General features: G+C 39.5%; 1 protein-coding gene across 5 annotated transcripts in view; it reads left to right on the forward strand.

The window, feature by feature from the left end:
- The window catches only part of rtkna (rhotekin a), a 137,599-nt gene that overhangs the window by 117,099 nt on the left and 4,502 nt on the right, over positions 1-15,998 (forward strand). For all 5 annotated transcript variants that reach the window (XM_065266973.2, XM_065266974.2, XM_065266970.2 and 2 more), the window contains exons 2-10: positions 7,474-7,673; positions 9,036-9,097; positions 9,974-10,027; positions 10,706-10,823; positions 11,579-11,803; positions 13,409-13,503; positions 14,023-14,129; positions 14,362-14,490; positions 15,064-15,229. In XM_065266973.2, coding sequence (XP_065123045.2) covers positions 7,513-7,673; positions 9,036-9,097; positions 9,974-10,027; positions 10,706-10,823; positions 11,579-11,803; positions 13,409-13,503; positions 14,023-14,129; positions 14,362-14,490; positions 15,064-15,229 — 1,117 coding nt within the window. In that variant the 5' untranslated portion in view covers positions 7,474-7,512. The remainder of the gene's footprint in view (positions 1-7,473; positions 7,674-9,035; positions 9,098-9,973; positions 10,028-10,705; positions 10,824-11,578; positions 11,804-13,408; positions 13,504-14,022; positions 14,130-14,361; positions 14,491-15,063; positions 15,230-15,998) is intronic.

Consider the following 15,998-nt stretch of genomic DNA (forward strand, 5'->3'; position numbering starts at 1 on the left):
TGTGAAGTGTGGGGTGGATTGGACATTGTATGCCTTAGTTATAACAACTTCCGGTTTCATGGCGAAAACGCTGAACTTTGTCAGGCCGCCACGGACACACCTTCCAACGAAAAGTCAAAAGCTCCGCAATTTAACATCGCAAAGGCCTTTAGATGAGATTGACCAAATATGATGACGATCTGACAAAATCTCTAGGAGGAGTTCGTTAAAGTACGAAGCCTGGAAATGACAAAATTTGCACAGAAATCACAGCAAAAATTAAAAATGGCTGACTTCCTGTGAGGTTTAGAGCTTCGCTCCAAGAGACTTTTTTGTAGGTCTTGGGGTGACATATGACCCTACCAAATTTCGTATCTGTAGGATTTTCGTAGTGGCGGGGCTGTTCTCTTGAAATTTTGCAGGTGGCGCTATCGAGCCATTTCTGCACGCCCACTTCTGGCGCCTATGCCACATGTAAATTTTTGCCACTTCTGACGTGTGTGCAACGTTTTATGACTTTTTGAGCTTGTTTAGCCTGTCAAAATGCGATTCATTTAGCGATACTTTGCCAGGCCGCCACGGACACGCCCTTTAATGAAAAGTCAAGGTCGTTGCTTTTTATCATCACACAAGGTCTTGAGATTACACTGGTGAAATATGATGTTGATATGGCTAAATACCTAAGAGCAGTAAGTCACAGCGTCAAACATGGTATTTCCTGCTGCCTCTAGGTGGCGCTATGAGTGTTACTGAATTATGCCATGTTGATGTGTTCAGGCCTGGACCCTTATCAAACGTGTGAAGTCAGGGGCGGATCGGACAATGTATGCCTGAATTACATCTGCTTCCTGTTTCATGGCGAAACATTACACTTTGCCAGGCCGCCACGGACACGCCCTCCAATGAAAAGTCAAAAGCTCCGCAATTTAGCATCGCAAAGGCCTTTAGATGATACTGACCAAATATGATGATGATCGGATTAAATCTCTAGGAGGAGTTCGTTAAAGTACGACGCTTGGAAATGTCAAAAAATGACAGAGAAAATTCAAAATGGCTGACTTCCTGTAGGGTTTAGAGCTTAGCTCCAAGAGACTTTTTTGTAGGTCTTGGAGTAATAGATGATCCTACCAAATTTCGTATCTGTAAGTTTTTCGTAGTGGGGGGGCTGTTCTCTTGAAATTTTGCAGGTGGCGCTATCGAGCCATTTTTACACGCCCACTTCTGACGCCTATACTACATGTAAATTTTCGCCACTTCTGACGCGTGTGCAAATTTTCATGAGTTTTCGGGTATGTTTAGGCCCTCAAAAATGCGATCCATTTCGGAGAAGAAGAAGAAGAAGAAGAAGAAGAAGAAGAAGAAGAAGAAGAAGAAGAAGAATAATAAACGGAGCAAAAACAATAGGGTCCTCACACCCTGGTGTGCTCGGGCCCTAATAAACGGAGCAAAAACAATAGGGTCCTCACACCCTGGTGTGCTCGGGCCCTAATAAACGGAGCAAAAACAATAGGGTCCTCACACCCTGGTGTGCTCGGGCCCTAATTATATAAACCCAGTGTTAAAGATTACCTCAGGTTAACAATTTCAAGTGTAAAATGCCCTTGTTTTTATAAACACCGGGTTCCCAGGGGGTCCTCCAGCACATTTCTCTCTGGGGTAAATGCTCTTTAACACTTTTTTGTTTTGTTCTGTTTTGCCTGTGGTGTTTCTCACGCTGGGTTTAGGCATAAAGATTGCCATTAAAAACCTGGACGAAAAAATCATATAAATCTGATATTTATGTTCTGGAAATGCATTCCATTTTCAAGATGTTTATTGGAGATGTTATGTATAATTAATCAAATCTTAGATTAACAGTAATGTTCATTAAATATATAATTTGAAAATCCTTATCCGGTCATAAAAAACACAGAAATTCATTGGCCAAAAACTGTGGAAAACATCTGTAAACACCTGGACTGAAAATATTCAATTCAATTTTATTTATATAGCGCTTTTCACAAAAGTCAATTGTTTTAAAGCAGCTTTACATAAATAGAAGCAGTGAAAAGCACAGAAAACGACAGATAGCACAACAGAATACATGATAGCATGAGCAGTTAAATTTGCTGCGGCTATGACTCAATATTATAATTGCACGTATTACTAAAGCAACGTATAGAAGAGGAAGCTAGGTAAAGCCCAAAAAGGCTGCCTCCCCGGGGTGAAAAACCCCCTAGGAGAAAAAAAAACCCCGGGCTTTTATCCGAGGAAAAATAAGTCCTAAGAGGGAAAAACCCTTGGGAGAACGGAAATGGAGATTTAGCGGAGATTAAGCGGTTCTGCCGGTGATCGTTGGTCAGGTATCAGCTGGGCATAACGTTGAAGGACAGCCAGTAGATCAGAGGTGTGCCGACTTTCACATCTACCGGGACTGGGTCTGTTTGTCTTGTCCTCGGGTCGAGGACGAGACAGGGAGAGAAAAACAAAATCGTATTAGCGTAGCGGCCGTTCATATGTATTGAAGTGTCACACAGTGATGTGGTTTAACTCAGCTTAGTTCCAGACAGACTAAATATTGCGGCATAATTATGTTATCCACAGTTGAGGATTTAGCAAATTGGGGGCCCAATGCGAGGGTATATATGGTAAATAAGGGTCACCTTCCGATCTTTAAGAGAAAATGAAACCTGACGACCCATTTGACTAAGGCCTAAAGCCCCACTGTCGTCGTTAATGCAGGTTCAGTGGCAAACGGGTCTATATTGTATACCATTTACAGGACCAGGAGAAAACGCCAAAAACATCGCAACCCGACCATACGTGTTAACCCGTTTGACTAAGGCCGGAAGCCCCACTGTCGTCGTTAATGCAGGTTCAGTGGCAAACGGGTCTGTATGGCATACTATTCATAAGACTTACGATAGCGCCAAAATCGCAACCCGACCATACGTGCCAACCCGTTTGACTAAGGCTGGAGGCCCCACTGTCGTCGTTAATGCAGGTTCAGTGGCAAACGGGTCAGTATGGGATACTATTCACAAAACACACGAAAGCGCGAAAAACGCAACCCGACCATACATACCAACCCGTTTGACTAAGGCTGGAGGGCCCCACTGTCGTCGTTAATGCAGGTTCAGTGGCAAACGGGTCTGTATGGCATACTATTCATAAGACTTACGATAGCGCCAAAATCGCAACCCGACCATACGTGCCAACCCGTTTGACTAAGGCTGGAGGCCCCACTGTCGTCGTTAATGCAGGTTCAGTGGCAAACGGGTATGTATGGCATACTATTCACAAGACACACGAAAGCGCGAAAAACGCAACCCGACCATACATACCAACCCGTTTGACTAAGGCTGGAGGCCCCACTGTCGTCGTTAATGCAGGTTCAGTGGCAAACGGGTCTGTATGGTATACTATTCACAAGACACACGAAAGCACCAAAATCGCAACCCGACCATACGTGCCAAACCGTTTGACTAAGGCCGGAAGCCCCACTGTCGTCGTTAATGCAGGTTCAGTGGCAAACGGTGGCAAACTATTTAATGCAATTCATTTTAAGTGTTCATGTAGAAAAGGTTTTTATTTATTTATTTGGTTGGTCTGTGTTATGACCGTGAGTGCTTTGTTCCGTGAAAATAACTATTGCGAGTTAAGAACCTTTACTAGACAAATTATGCGAATGCTTTGTTGAAGAGAAAAGTTTTAAGTCTAGATTTAAAATGATCGACTGTGTCTGATTCTCGGACATCGGTTGGTAAATCATTCCAGAGCTTAGGGGCTAAGTAGGAAAAGGATCTTCCACTTTTAGACACTTTTGATAGTCTAGGGATAATCAATAGGCCAGAATTTTGCGATAGTAGTGTGTGTGATGGATTGTATTCTGATAGTAATTCTCTAAGATATGAGGGTGCTAAGCCATTTAAAGCTTTGTAGGTGATTAGTGATATTTTAAATTGGATGCGATATTTAACTGGTAGCCAGTGTAAAGATGCCAGAATTGGGCTTATGTGGTCATACTTCTTAGATCGAGTAAGTACCCTTGCAGAAGCGTTTTGAACTAGCTGAAGCTTGTTGACCTGATTTGAATGGCATCCCCCGAGTAGCGAGTTACAATAGTCTATTCTAGAGGTCATAAAAGCATGAATAAGCTTCTCTGCGTCAGATGTAGACAGTATATGGCGTATTTTTGAGATATTTCTAAGATGGAAGAATGCTGTGCGGCAGACGTTGGCGATATGACTATCAAAGGATAAGTTGCTGTCGAACATCACACCTAAGTTCCTAACCGTGGAAGATGGCACCACAGTACAGCCATCTATGTGCAATTTGTAATCTGACATATTATGTTTGTAGCGATTTGGTTCAATAATAAGTACCTCTGTCTTATTGGAGTTGAGCTTAAGAAAGTTATGTGCCATCCAGTCACTAACATCGCTAATGCAGTCTTTTAGCTTAGAAAACGTGTGTGTTTCGCTGGGATGCGAGGAGATGTAAAGCTGGGTATCATCCGCATAGCAGTGAAAACTTATGTTATGTTTCCTGATAATGTCTCCTAGGGGTAACATGTATAACGAGAACAGGATAGGACCTAAAACTGATCCCTGCGGTACACCGTATTTTACCAGGGAGTGATATGACTCTTCCTCATTTACATAAACAAAGTGATAGCGATTGGTTAGATATGACCTAAACCAGGCTAGCGCCTGACCACTGATACCAACATAGTTTTCTAGTCTATTGAGTAGGATTCTGTGGTCTATTGTGTCAAATGCTGCACTAAGGTCTAGTAATATAAGAATTGAGATTTCTCCACGATCGGATGTTAATAGGAGGTCATTTGTAACTCTAAGCAACGCTGTCTCTGTGCTATGGTGGGGCCTGAATCCTGATTGGAACTTTTCATATGTTCTATTATTTGTCAAGAATGTGCGTAACTGGCTTGCCACTACCTTTTCTAATATTTTCGAAAGAAAAGGGAGATTTGAGATTGGTCTAAAGTTATTAAGTTCTCCTTGGTCAAGCTGTGGTTTTTTAATCAGCGGTTTAATAACTGCTAGTTTAAAAGCTGTTGGAACGTATCCTATTTCTAGCGATGAGTTAAAGATATTTAGAACCGGGGTTGACACTATGATACTCAAACATTGCATATTAATGTGATTTTGATGATATTATCTGGTTCCATACGGCTGGTTCCTCTATCAACATTCGTTCCTTTGACTAGACTAGTAAGTCATTAGTTCCCGTTCATTATTTAAGGAATTTTTTAGGAAATGCCTCAAAAAATGTACTGTATCCTCTGAATACCATACTCACTTCCCATGACTCATTTCCCCTACCACCAAAATATGCTCCCGACATTGCTGCTGGGGTCATAGCCACATTGTAAATACATGTTTATCATGACCACTGGGGGTTTAAACCGCATAGAGAACAAGAAAGTCATCATACTTGGTAATTATTAGCAATTACCAAATAGTTTTACAAGAATGAACCAATCATTGTTCTGGTGGTCCTGTAGCTGTAGGGTTCCTGGTTGTCTGAAGTGTGGCAGAAATGAATGTGTTGTGCATAGCGTTTGTCAGAGTAATTACAGACTCATTATTTTTGCATACTCATTCTCTTTGTCCTCTATCTTTGTGTCAATGTGGGGAAGATTCAATCTCTTTCAATTATTCCCATCTGGGTTCATTTTCTACACTCGCGCTTCATTTCCAGGGAACAGAGCGTTCGCTGTTTTCTCCTCTCTCCTCCTCTCATTGCCTCTAACTCGCTCTTTCACACCCTCTGCTGACAGCATGCCACTGCCAATCTAAGGAATGCCGACTGGCACACATGCTCGCTCGCCCCGGCACCTGCCACAGGGGAGGGGTGTGTGTTTTGGTGTGTTTTGAAGGATTTTTGTGTGATGTTATTTACTACTTTTTTTGCAGTGCTGAGTTTATTTAAACATTTTGATGGATTTATTGATTTATTATCTTTATATTAATACCATGTTCATACAGAAGAAAGGAAAATGTGCTATGACACTGTTTGAGTGTCTAAATGAAGTGTGGACCAATCAGATTGTACCATGGACTATTTGACACACGGTGTAAAAATTAAATATGATCGATTCGAAAGGCTATCCGAGTGCTTTGTGCTGTGTGAGTAAACGGTGGAACAAAAATTTGTAGTGAGTGAGGTGCGACTGAAGTGAGCACTGTTTTGGGTCATTTAAGCAATGTAAATACCGAAAGAGGTTTTCACTAGGTGTTTTTTTATACTTATAAAAACTTATTTTTCTTTTTTGGATTTGTTGTCTGTTGTTGTTATCGCCATCAATATCACATCATATGAAGGCAAATTAATTACTGATTTGATTTACTTGATCAAAATCCTTAAATCTTCAAGAATAGTTAATTCTGTTCAGCTATCAATAAAAGTTTATGCTTCTAAAGCACATTTGGTCAACTATCGACAATTGTAACAAAATCTGGAATATTTAAATGAACTGTAGAGAAAAATAAAGTTTTCATTTTAAAGGAGACTACAGAATAAATGAAGTTTAAAGTTAAGTGTTGAGCTGGTGAAATCTTTTATGTTGCTAATATGGGCCCCAGTGATGGGCAAGAAGGGCAAAGAATAGGCTCTGAATTTGGTTATTTCAAAGACTTTCAAAGTCAAAAATTGGTGACCTTACATTTGTATATCATGTATAACAACACAACCTTTGTTGAAGTAAATCGCTTTTCAGATTGGAAAGCATTTTCCATACAATTAAGTATCATATTAATTTGAACATTAAATATTGAACATTACATATAACCCAAATAACAGGAGAGGGAAAATAAAGCCTGTCTTTTTGCATGCATATATAATTGTATGGCACCTACCAAGTTCTATAGAAATGATGACAAAACTGACTCTCTCTTTGTCTGTCTCTTTCTTTTTGATTTCCTGCTGCACTTAATGATAAACCCCATACTAGAGTCAATATACATGTATGTAGATAATTTGCCCCCATTGGAAATCTTTAATCTCAATTCTTTCTGAGTGTCTGAATATACACAAGATGTTTAGGTATAGGTAACCAAGAATGATCCAGTGTGCTGTGATGTCCAAGTCCAGTGTGTCTCTTCCACCTTGTTAACTCCCACATTGTATTCATACATCACTACACAGAGACATAAACAAGTTGTAATTGTCTATTAAAAAGCAGACTGGGTTGTTGCCGTTGTGTGGTGCTGGGTAGCACATAAGAGTATTTACTCTTGTGTGTTTCTGACGGCTGTAAACATTTTGGCTTGGTAGAGAAATATGCTATGCCTCTGCAGGCCTTTGAATTTTGCTGATGTGAAAGACCGTTGTGCTGCTGGGTAATGTTTCGGATGAAGCTTGTTGCAATATGAGATGTGATTTTAAAGGGACAGTTTGCTCCTTTGTTCAACCTCATGTTGTTCCAAAACTAGAGGAGTTAATCATTTAAAACTAACATATTATAAAAACAACAACTCTTTGTTTTTTTAGGACAGTGACATCCAGAAGAAGATTGACTATGAGATCCGTATGCGAGAAGGGGCGTGTAAGCTGCTGGCCGCTTGCTCTCAGAGGGATCAAGCGCTGGAGGCCTCCAAGAGCCTCCTTACCTGCAATGCTCGCATCATGGCTTACATGTCAGAGCTCCAGCGCATGAAAGAGGCTCAGGTCATGCAACGGGTCGCACGCAGGTCAGAGGTCACTGTTTTAAATTGTTTGCGACATCTAAATATTCTTCTACATCAGATGATAGATTAGGGATGTTGTATTTGGTAGGGGTGCAACGGATCAAATTACTCCCGGTTTAGTCTGTGTCACGGTTTCGATGTGTGTATGTTTACGGGGACAAAAGTGCTACTGTCAAATTCAAAGAAAGTAAAATTATTTAAATAAAATGTTTTTATTTACAAACACGTTGGTCACAACAGGCTTCTTTTTCAAAAAATAAAAGCCTAAGCAGTTTTTATCCTCTGACTATTTCACTTAAAAGTACTTGCATTATTATACTACATGTACCAACATACAGTAACTTAGTAACCCTGGGTAAGTTTTTATATTCTATGCCACTATCTTCGAGTTTTTTCGCAAGAAGATCAGTTTGTTAACATTTATACACAGAAGGCAATGTGTACTGTTTCGATCTCCCCTGCGATTGCGTATCAAAAACACCCTGGTGATGTCGGCGCAGAAAGTGACTATTAGATGTATTGTCTTTATTGCATATGGCACTTGGCCGTGCAAATTTTACAGTTTTGGCCACGTTTTCTTGAGCATCACTGCTGCAGTAGACTTAAATGAAGCTAGCGGTGCCTCTATTAGCGGCTTTTCACCTTTTTTTGCCATGCTTAACGGTCTGCAACACACAAACAAACACCAACACCTGAGGACGAACTATGCAACAGATTTGCATACTACGAGTTGATTGGACAGGTACTCTCATGTAAACACCCACAGAGCATATTCAGAACCATACATTAGCGGTTTTATGCATTGTTTTTTCACCATATATATTAGAAATGCATGGTTGAATCAAACACGGTGCACCGCGGTGCACGTGCGAGCCAAAACGTTGGAGGATAACGGAATGGTCGATTCTTTACAGAAAACCGTTGCACCCCTAGTATTTGGGGGATACAATATATAAAAGATGATTTTTTTATAGCCCAGTTTCAAGTTCATACTGTCAGCAGCAATGATCATGGTCAAAGTCAAGCCAATGTTTCTTAAAATATGCAAACCTGATAATTGCAGTGTGACAGTTTTACAGCAAATACAGTTTAGATTTCATGAAGAGTTCACTGTGGTTTGTAGGATTTCGAAAGCGAGTGTTCTTTGTGGCACATTTTATATATTACGCAGGTTAGAGTAAACATGTGTTAAGGCAAGTTTGTTTACCATCCTGACTAGTCTGACGCAACAACATTGACTCAAACAATAGGTAGTGACGCTAGTACCACAGATATTATGTAATTTTATTTGTATAATAACTGGCTACGTTGCCATTTTATAATGTTATGATTTAACTGTTAGTAAATGAGTGTGTTTGTGAACAGGTCTTCTGATGCAGGCCCAATGGATGACCGATCCCCTTGTAAAGGCAAAGTAGCCATTTCAGGTATGCTCATAGTCAACATTGAAGTTCTTTATGAATTATTTATTTTACATAATGAAATATCTTTGTGTGTTTAACTATAAGTGGTTGTGTATTTGTGTTTATTATAAATATTATTCTGTAAATTTAGAAACCACTATGTGCATCACAGCATTCATAACAGTTTAAGAATTTGCTTCTCTAAGTTTATTATAGATATGTACATACTGTACATGTGTGTGTGTGGGTGGGTGGTATATGTGTGTAAACCCCAAAGGCTCTGAGCACTAAATCACACCCCTGCTGTTTTATATATGCTGTAAGTGTCTGCTATGCTGTAAGTCCCCTTCTTAATGTGTGGGACCCAGCCCCCCTCTTAAAACCATTTACTATTAACTCCCACTGCAGACTTCTTGACTGTGCCCGTGCCAATCTTTGTAGGAGACCCACAAAGAAAAGCCTACATTTAAACCAAATTGGGTTCATTGTGCCAGCACACAAATACATCCAGAATGTTAAACAATTTGTTCATCACGCGCACACACACACACACGATGGTCCCATATTTCTCTACTGCCCACCTACTGTAGCCACTAGTCAATTAATTGTTGCCTAACGGCCCTTTCCTATTAATTTAATGAAGTTCAGCTGAAGCTATTAACAAATGAAATTGCACAAAGAGTTTCATTCAGGTGGGCATGGTAGCGTAGTGGGTGGGTCAGGGTGATAATGATAATTTATATTGATGCCAGCACAGCATAAAATTGCAGATGTGTAATTGAGGCTTATTTTTATCATGATTGACATTACAGTCAGCATAGTTACATGCAGCTGTATTGTGTGACACTGTGTGTATGTGTACTGTATGTGTAATAACCTTGTCTGACCTCTGCTTTGCAGATATTCGGATCCCTCTCATGTGGAAAGACACAGAGTATTTTAAGAATAAAGGAGGTAATTATTTCTGATATCAGTGATCTCATATATCATTGTTTTTTTTTTCAAGAGACACATGCACATATTGTCAGAAAGCTGTAGACTGTACAAACATGTTGCACATACAATATACGGATTACCAAGATAACAAAACACCCATTTATCAACCATTGAGGCCTTGCAAAGCCCTCTGGGTTGATAGAATAATAACATTGGCATTGAAACCTTTTTCCAGACAACTGTGACTAATGTAGTTTAATCCTATGTGCTTACAGCACCCGAAAGAGGAGACGCACTTTTGATGAATGTGAAACAGGAATCCACATGTGTATTTGTTCATGGGAAATCATTCATGTCTACAGTGCCCTGTTAATACACCTAAGATAATAATATATGTTTTTAAAGCCATATACATGATTTGGGGTTAATGACATAAAAATGTGCAAATTTACATTGAAGCAGAGCCATAATCAGGGACCTGAATGTATGAATTTTTTTTTAATAAACAATAATAATAATTTCTTTAGAAAGAAAATAATTCTTTTTAGAAAAAATTCCCAGAGCACCACAGGCACAGGTGCAGTAGTAAATGTTTTCCAAATTAATTTTATAGTCACTGATAAAGACATTACAAAAGGTATTATGTGTGACTTCTAAACGAATTAAACCATGCGAATGTCTTTCTCTTTTTTTCAGAGCTGCATCGGTGTGCTGTCTTCTGTCTGCTGCAGTTGGGAGGTGAGATCTTTGACACAGACATGGTGATGGTGGACAGGACCCTGACAGACATCTGCTTTGACAACACAATTGTCTTGTGAGTATGAGAAAGACTGCTTCTGTTTACTAGATCTGTAAGGAAATGTAATAGGTACAGTTTATACATCATGCCTGTTTAAGCAGATGTATTTGTACTGCGTATGCTGTCAGGGAGTGCGTTTACATGCACAGTCTTACGCCGATTATGCTTAATAAACTGATAACACGTGGGGTCATGTAAACGCGTAAAACTGATTTCTTTAATCAGAGAAAGCTCATAAACGGCGTAAGCAAAAACCGATCGGCACAGGTAGTTTTTTGCTCATTACGCCGATTTTGCGTGGCATGTAAACACCTTAACCCGCTTTCTCACGGTTTTGTCCATGTGCGCATGTCTCAGAGTATGAAAGATAAACGTCACACGCGGAAGTAAGCGCAAAGTAACGCATAAAAGTCTCCGCCTGACTAAAGCAGTTGGCAGAGAAACTGTGAAAATAGAAGCTCATGTTACATTTACAGGTTCTGCACACACAAGAAGAGATACAACAGTACAGCTTAAGACAGATATGTCGTTGACTTTTTGAACAACTATTGTGTACTATAGGTGGTGACGTCACTGCCTGCGAGAAAACTGATAAGTCTTCAAGTCCCATGTAAACGCATTTGTTTGCATAGCCGGCTTATTGATTTGCATGTAAACGCATGAAAACAGTTTTCTGTAATAAGCAGATTTTTGATACTTATCCGCTTATTCTGTGCATGTAAACGCACTGAATGAGTGTGTAGTCATGAATCTTTGTTTCCTGTGTGCAGTAATGAGGCAAGCCCAGGGTTCGAGCTGCGGGTGGAGCTCTACAGCTGTTGTTCTGAAGAAGACTACTCAGCGGGCAGCACGCCACGAAAGCTGGCCAGCAAACTGAGCTCGTCCCTGGGAAGGTCATCAGGAAAGAAATTGAGGGCAGCCATGGAACCTGGAACCTGCAGCCCCACCAGCAATGGAGGAGGGGCGACAATACTGCTACCAGTTCCCTCTGTACCGTGAGTGTGTAGAAAAACAAATTACATGTACACTAATAATACAAATGAAGAGGTTGATTCCGAAACACATTAAGTATCAGTAAGGTCAGAATTTAAAAGTAAATTCTTAATTTTACGCAAAATCCAATAACCGTCATGTTATTCTGTCATCTTTTTTCCCCAAACGCGATAAACGCCAGTCCTCCTTCTCTGCAGAATGCAATAAATCCGCTCAACAAATCACAGCACTCCATTCCACGCATTGTAAACAACAATGGCAGCGTGTTGAATACACAGAATCCTAGTTTTCTTCATCTACTTTGTACTTCGTGATCAACAAACAAACAAATACAAAATAATACTTTTGATGGAATTGATCAATCTGTGGTGGTTTTCTGTGGCAGGGAAGAAACGTAAGCCATCAAAATCTAATAATTTACGCGAGAGGCACTCGGGCGAAGGAAAAATGCCGGATGTTGCTTGTTCTCCCGACAGCATCAAGCTTCTGTTATAGCTAACACATTGACCACAGGGGATCTTATGAAAAACTTTCCATTATTTTACTCTAAAAATCTTGCAGGATCAAAAATTTTTACAGCTGATCGCTGTCGAAAAAGTTCAGCGATGATGTCCCAAGTGTTTTGATTAAAGGCGGAGTCCACGATGTTTGAAAAACGGTTTGGAAAAGGAGACGGGCCGACTACCAAAACACACTTATAGCCAATCAAATCAAATCAAATGCCGGGTTGCGTATGTGTGGGGCGGGTCTATCAACAGAAGGTCCAGATTCTATTGGGGTAGGGGCGTGTTTGTTTAGGCGATTTCAAATATCAACACTGGCTTTCAAACATCATGGACTCCGCCTTTAATGGCATTAATGTTTCTTTTTTTAATCAGTGTATAGCACTAGTTAACTAAATGTATATATCATGGCAAAGATGAATGCACATTTATATATAGATTTATAGATTTATAGCATTAAAAAAAAACTTGTAATAAACATGTATTTATGTAATTAAACTTGCAATAAACATGTATTTATTGCATTTTGCTGGGTAAAAAAATCTGTTTTATAATAAATTTTTGAAAATCAAATTATAGATTTGAATTTTTAATGTTTTATAGCCTTAAGATTCTGTGTGAAAGTTTGTAACAGGAAATAGTGGTTTTCATCTTGTCACTTTCTTGGTATAGAAAAGACGTTTTTACCGAAATTAGTCAAAATGAATTTATTGCGTTTTGGATCCAAACTCTTCAAATGCTGTCCTACACTACAGTACAGAGCATATATATATTTTGTTACCGGCTAACAGAGAATATCAGTCTATAGGGGGCAGGTTGTCACAGTCGAACCTTTCTATTATAGGGCTATCTTTGAAAAACATTTAAAATGATTAAATACCAATTTTTTTCTTGAAATCATACTGAATGCATTTATAAATAGCCATATTGCATTTATTCGAGCTGAAAAATATATTTATATAGGAATATATAGGAATTTTAGTGTGGATTTAATTTAATTAGGTTATAATTCAACAAACCAACCAAAAGATCACTTCTGTTTAAAACAAACGACCTAATTGGATTTTGCCTTAGTCTTAATTTGTTGTCTGTATGTGTTTACAGGGGGCCTAAATATCACCTTTTGGCTCACACAACCCTCAGTCTCTCTCATGTCCAAGACAGCTTCCGTACACATGACCTCACCATCACAGGAAACGGTGAGCTGCCAAATCCTCTCTCTTTGTCGTTCTTAAATACTTAATAATTTGGAAAGCTTGAAACTGTATGACTTTATCTGTAATACAAAGTGATGCGCTTTTAAACATGATAGTCTTTTTCACTCTTCACACAGAGAATCAATTACAGACAGGCTTACAGAGTGTGTTAATGTGTGTGTAGACTGTCAGTGTCTGTCAGATTTACTGTTAAGGGTCATGCTCATAAACCTCTGAATGGCCAGCAGTGGTGTCTAAAGGGCAAATAAAAGAGGCACTTACAGTCGTCTGCATGTTTTCAGACAGTCTTATAGCCTCGCTGTGGGTAGATCTGTCTCGCGGATTATGTTTCAGTCTGCTTTACGAAGAGTTTGGGGTGTTAAATCTGACGTAATTTAAATACCTTCTGTTTACTGGCTTGTGAAATTCTTTCTTGCGTTGTAAGATCAAACAACTTTCTTGATCATTTTCTCACTAGATGTGTCATTACTCTAAAAACTCCCATTTTCTCTCTTTCTTCAGAGGAGTGTTCATACTGGTTGCCTCTTTATGGCAGTGTATGTTGTCGTCTGGCTGCTCAACCGCACTGTATGACACAACAGATGATGAGTGGCTGTCTAAGAGTCAAGGTAAAGAAAATAAAAGCATACATGCTCATAGGTTCAGGTTAGCTTTATACAAAAACAATAAAAGTCTACTGTATTTATCCATTTAGGTTGCCAAATAGAGTTACTATTGTCTAACCTTAATTAAAAATAGTTTTATAAATATAATACACATCCATTTTTGGATTTCTGTGGAGGCAAATCTGTCACCAAAGTCTAAATGTTCTCCCGCACTTCCTTTTTTTTGTCTTTTAAGCTGGGAGGTGAACCACAAGGATGGACGAATGTCTATGGTGTTTTAAAAGGCACAAATCTCTTCTGTTATCATCAAAAAGAGGACATGGAGGCTAATGTGGAGCCTGTATTGACTATTGGTATTAATAAAGTAAGTCCTATTCAGTGCTACTCTGGTTCTTTTAGGCACATAATTTATCCATTCTTCTTTTGGAAATGGCATAAATGTTAAACGTATTTATGAAAAGACTTATTGTCATCTACTGGTGCTTTAGAGAGCTTCATATCATGAGCACAAAGGGTTTGCTTTAACATCTGAGAGCCGCATTGTGACTCTGCACATTCCTCTGCTCTCAGGTGACCGCTGTTCTCTGAACACATTTACTTGTCCTATGCTGCCACCTGTTGGGAATAACTTCAGTGATTTTAAATACTCCATGCATGATTTGGCTGAGTTTCTTCCACAGTTCAAAAATTGCTGGAGTGGATTTACTTTAAACAAAAACAAGAATGATTTAAATAGGAAAAATAACTTAAATCTATAGCTTAAAAGGATTGTGACAATGTTGGGGGCAGCTTATAGGGTCATCATTCCAAACCATATTTTTACTTGGTGTTCAGTTGTTTAAATACTATTGCTAAATGGTCTCCAGTTTTGTTACATTATGAGACCTTCCACTGCCCCATGTTTATTGAAACCGAAATGTTTTTTTCTTTATATTAGGAGACAAGGATCCGAGCAGCAGAGAAAGACCCTCACAGTAAGACGCAGAATATCTGTATCACTAACCAGTATGGAGGAGAGGAGGTCATGCATACACTCGGGGCAGAAAACAGAGAAGACACACAGCGCTGGATGGAGGCATTCTGGCAACAGTTTTATGATATGAGTGAGTAGATGCCTGTGGATATAGCATACTGGAACATGGACGGGAACATGCGGAAAATAGACAGGATATATAAAAGCCATAATCCAGGGGTATAAAATCCTATTTCACAGACAAGGCTTAGGCTAGTCCTAAACTAAAACACATGAGCTGGCTCTACTGAAAATAACATACAGATCTTAAAAAATGCCAGTGCTATCGTTTTGTCTCGAGATACACACCAGTTACGTCTGTATCTAAGGCATGGATGTGTCTGAAAAGCAGTGGCGGCTGGTGACTTCTTTTTTCGAGGTTCGTCACAACATGTATGTAGCGGGTCGTGTGTGGTTCGTCATTTCAAAATATGTGTTCTGTGTGCGAGTGATCCTGTGTGCATCACGTGTCTTGTCAAAATAAGTGCCTGCTGCAGACGCGTCTAAAGGGTTTATGATAAAAGAGACGCTCACGTTTGCCAGATACTTACATAATCTCATATGTAATCAGAGTTTACTGTTAAGGAAGTGTCTTGCGTGTATTTTGGGAACGTGAGCGTCTCTTTTATCATAAACTGTTTTGAGGCATGTGCAGCAGGCACTTATTTTGACAAAACACGTGATGCACATGGTTCACATGACGCAACAAACACATATTTTGAAAACACGAACAACACACATGACACTCCGAACACATATTTTGAATTTGCGCCCCTTAGATGAGCAGTCACGAGCCGCCACTGCTGAAATGCCTTGTCTGTGAAACCGGGCCACAACTTTTAACAAATAAGTTAGTTTGT

The sequence above is a fragment of the Paramisgurnus dabryanus genome, chromosome 5 (genome assembly GCF_030506205.2).
Source record: "Paramisgurnus dabryanus chromosome 5, PD_genome_1.1, whole genome shotgun sequence".
Taxonomy (NCBI): Eukaryota; Metazoa; Chordata; class Actinopteri; order Cypriniformes; family Cobitidae; genus Paramisgurnus; species Paramisgurnus dabryanus.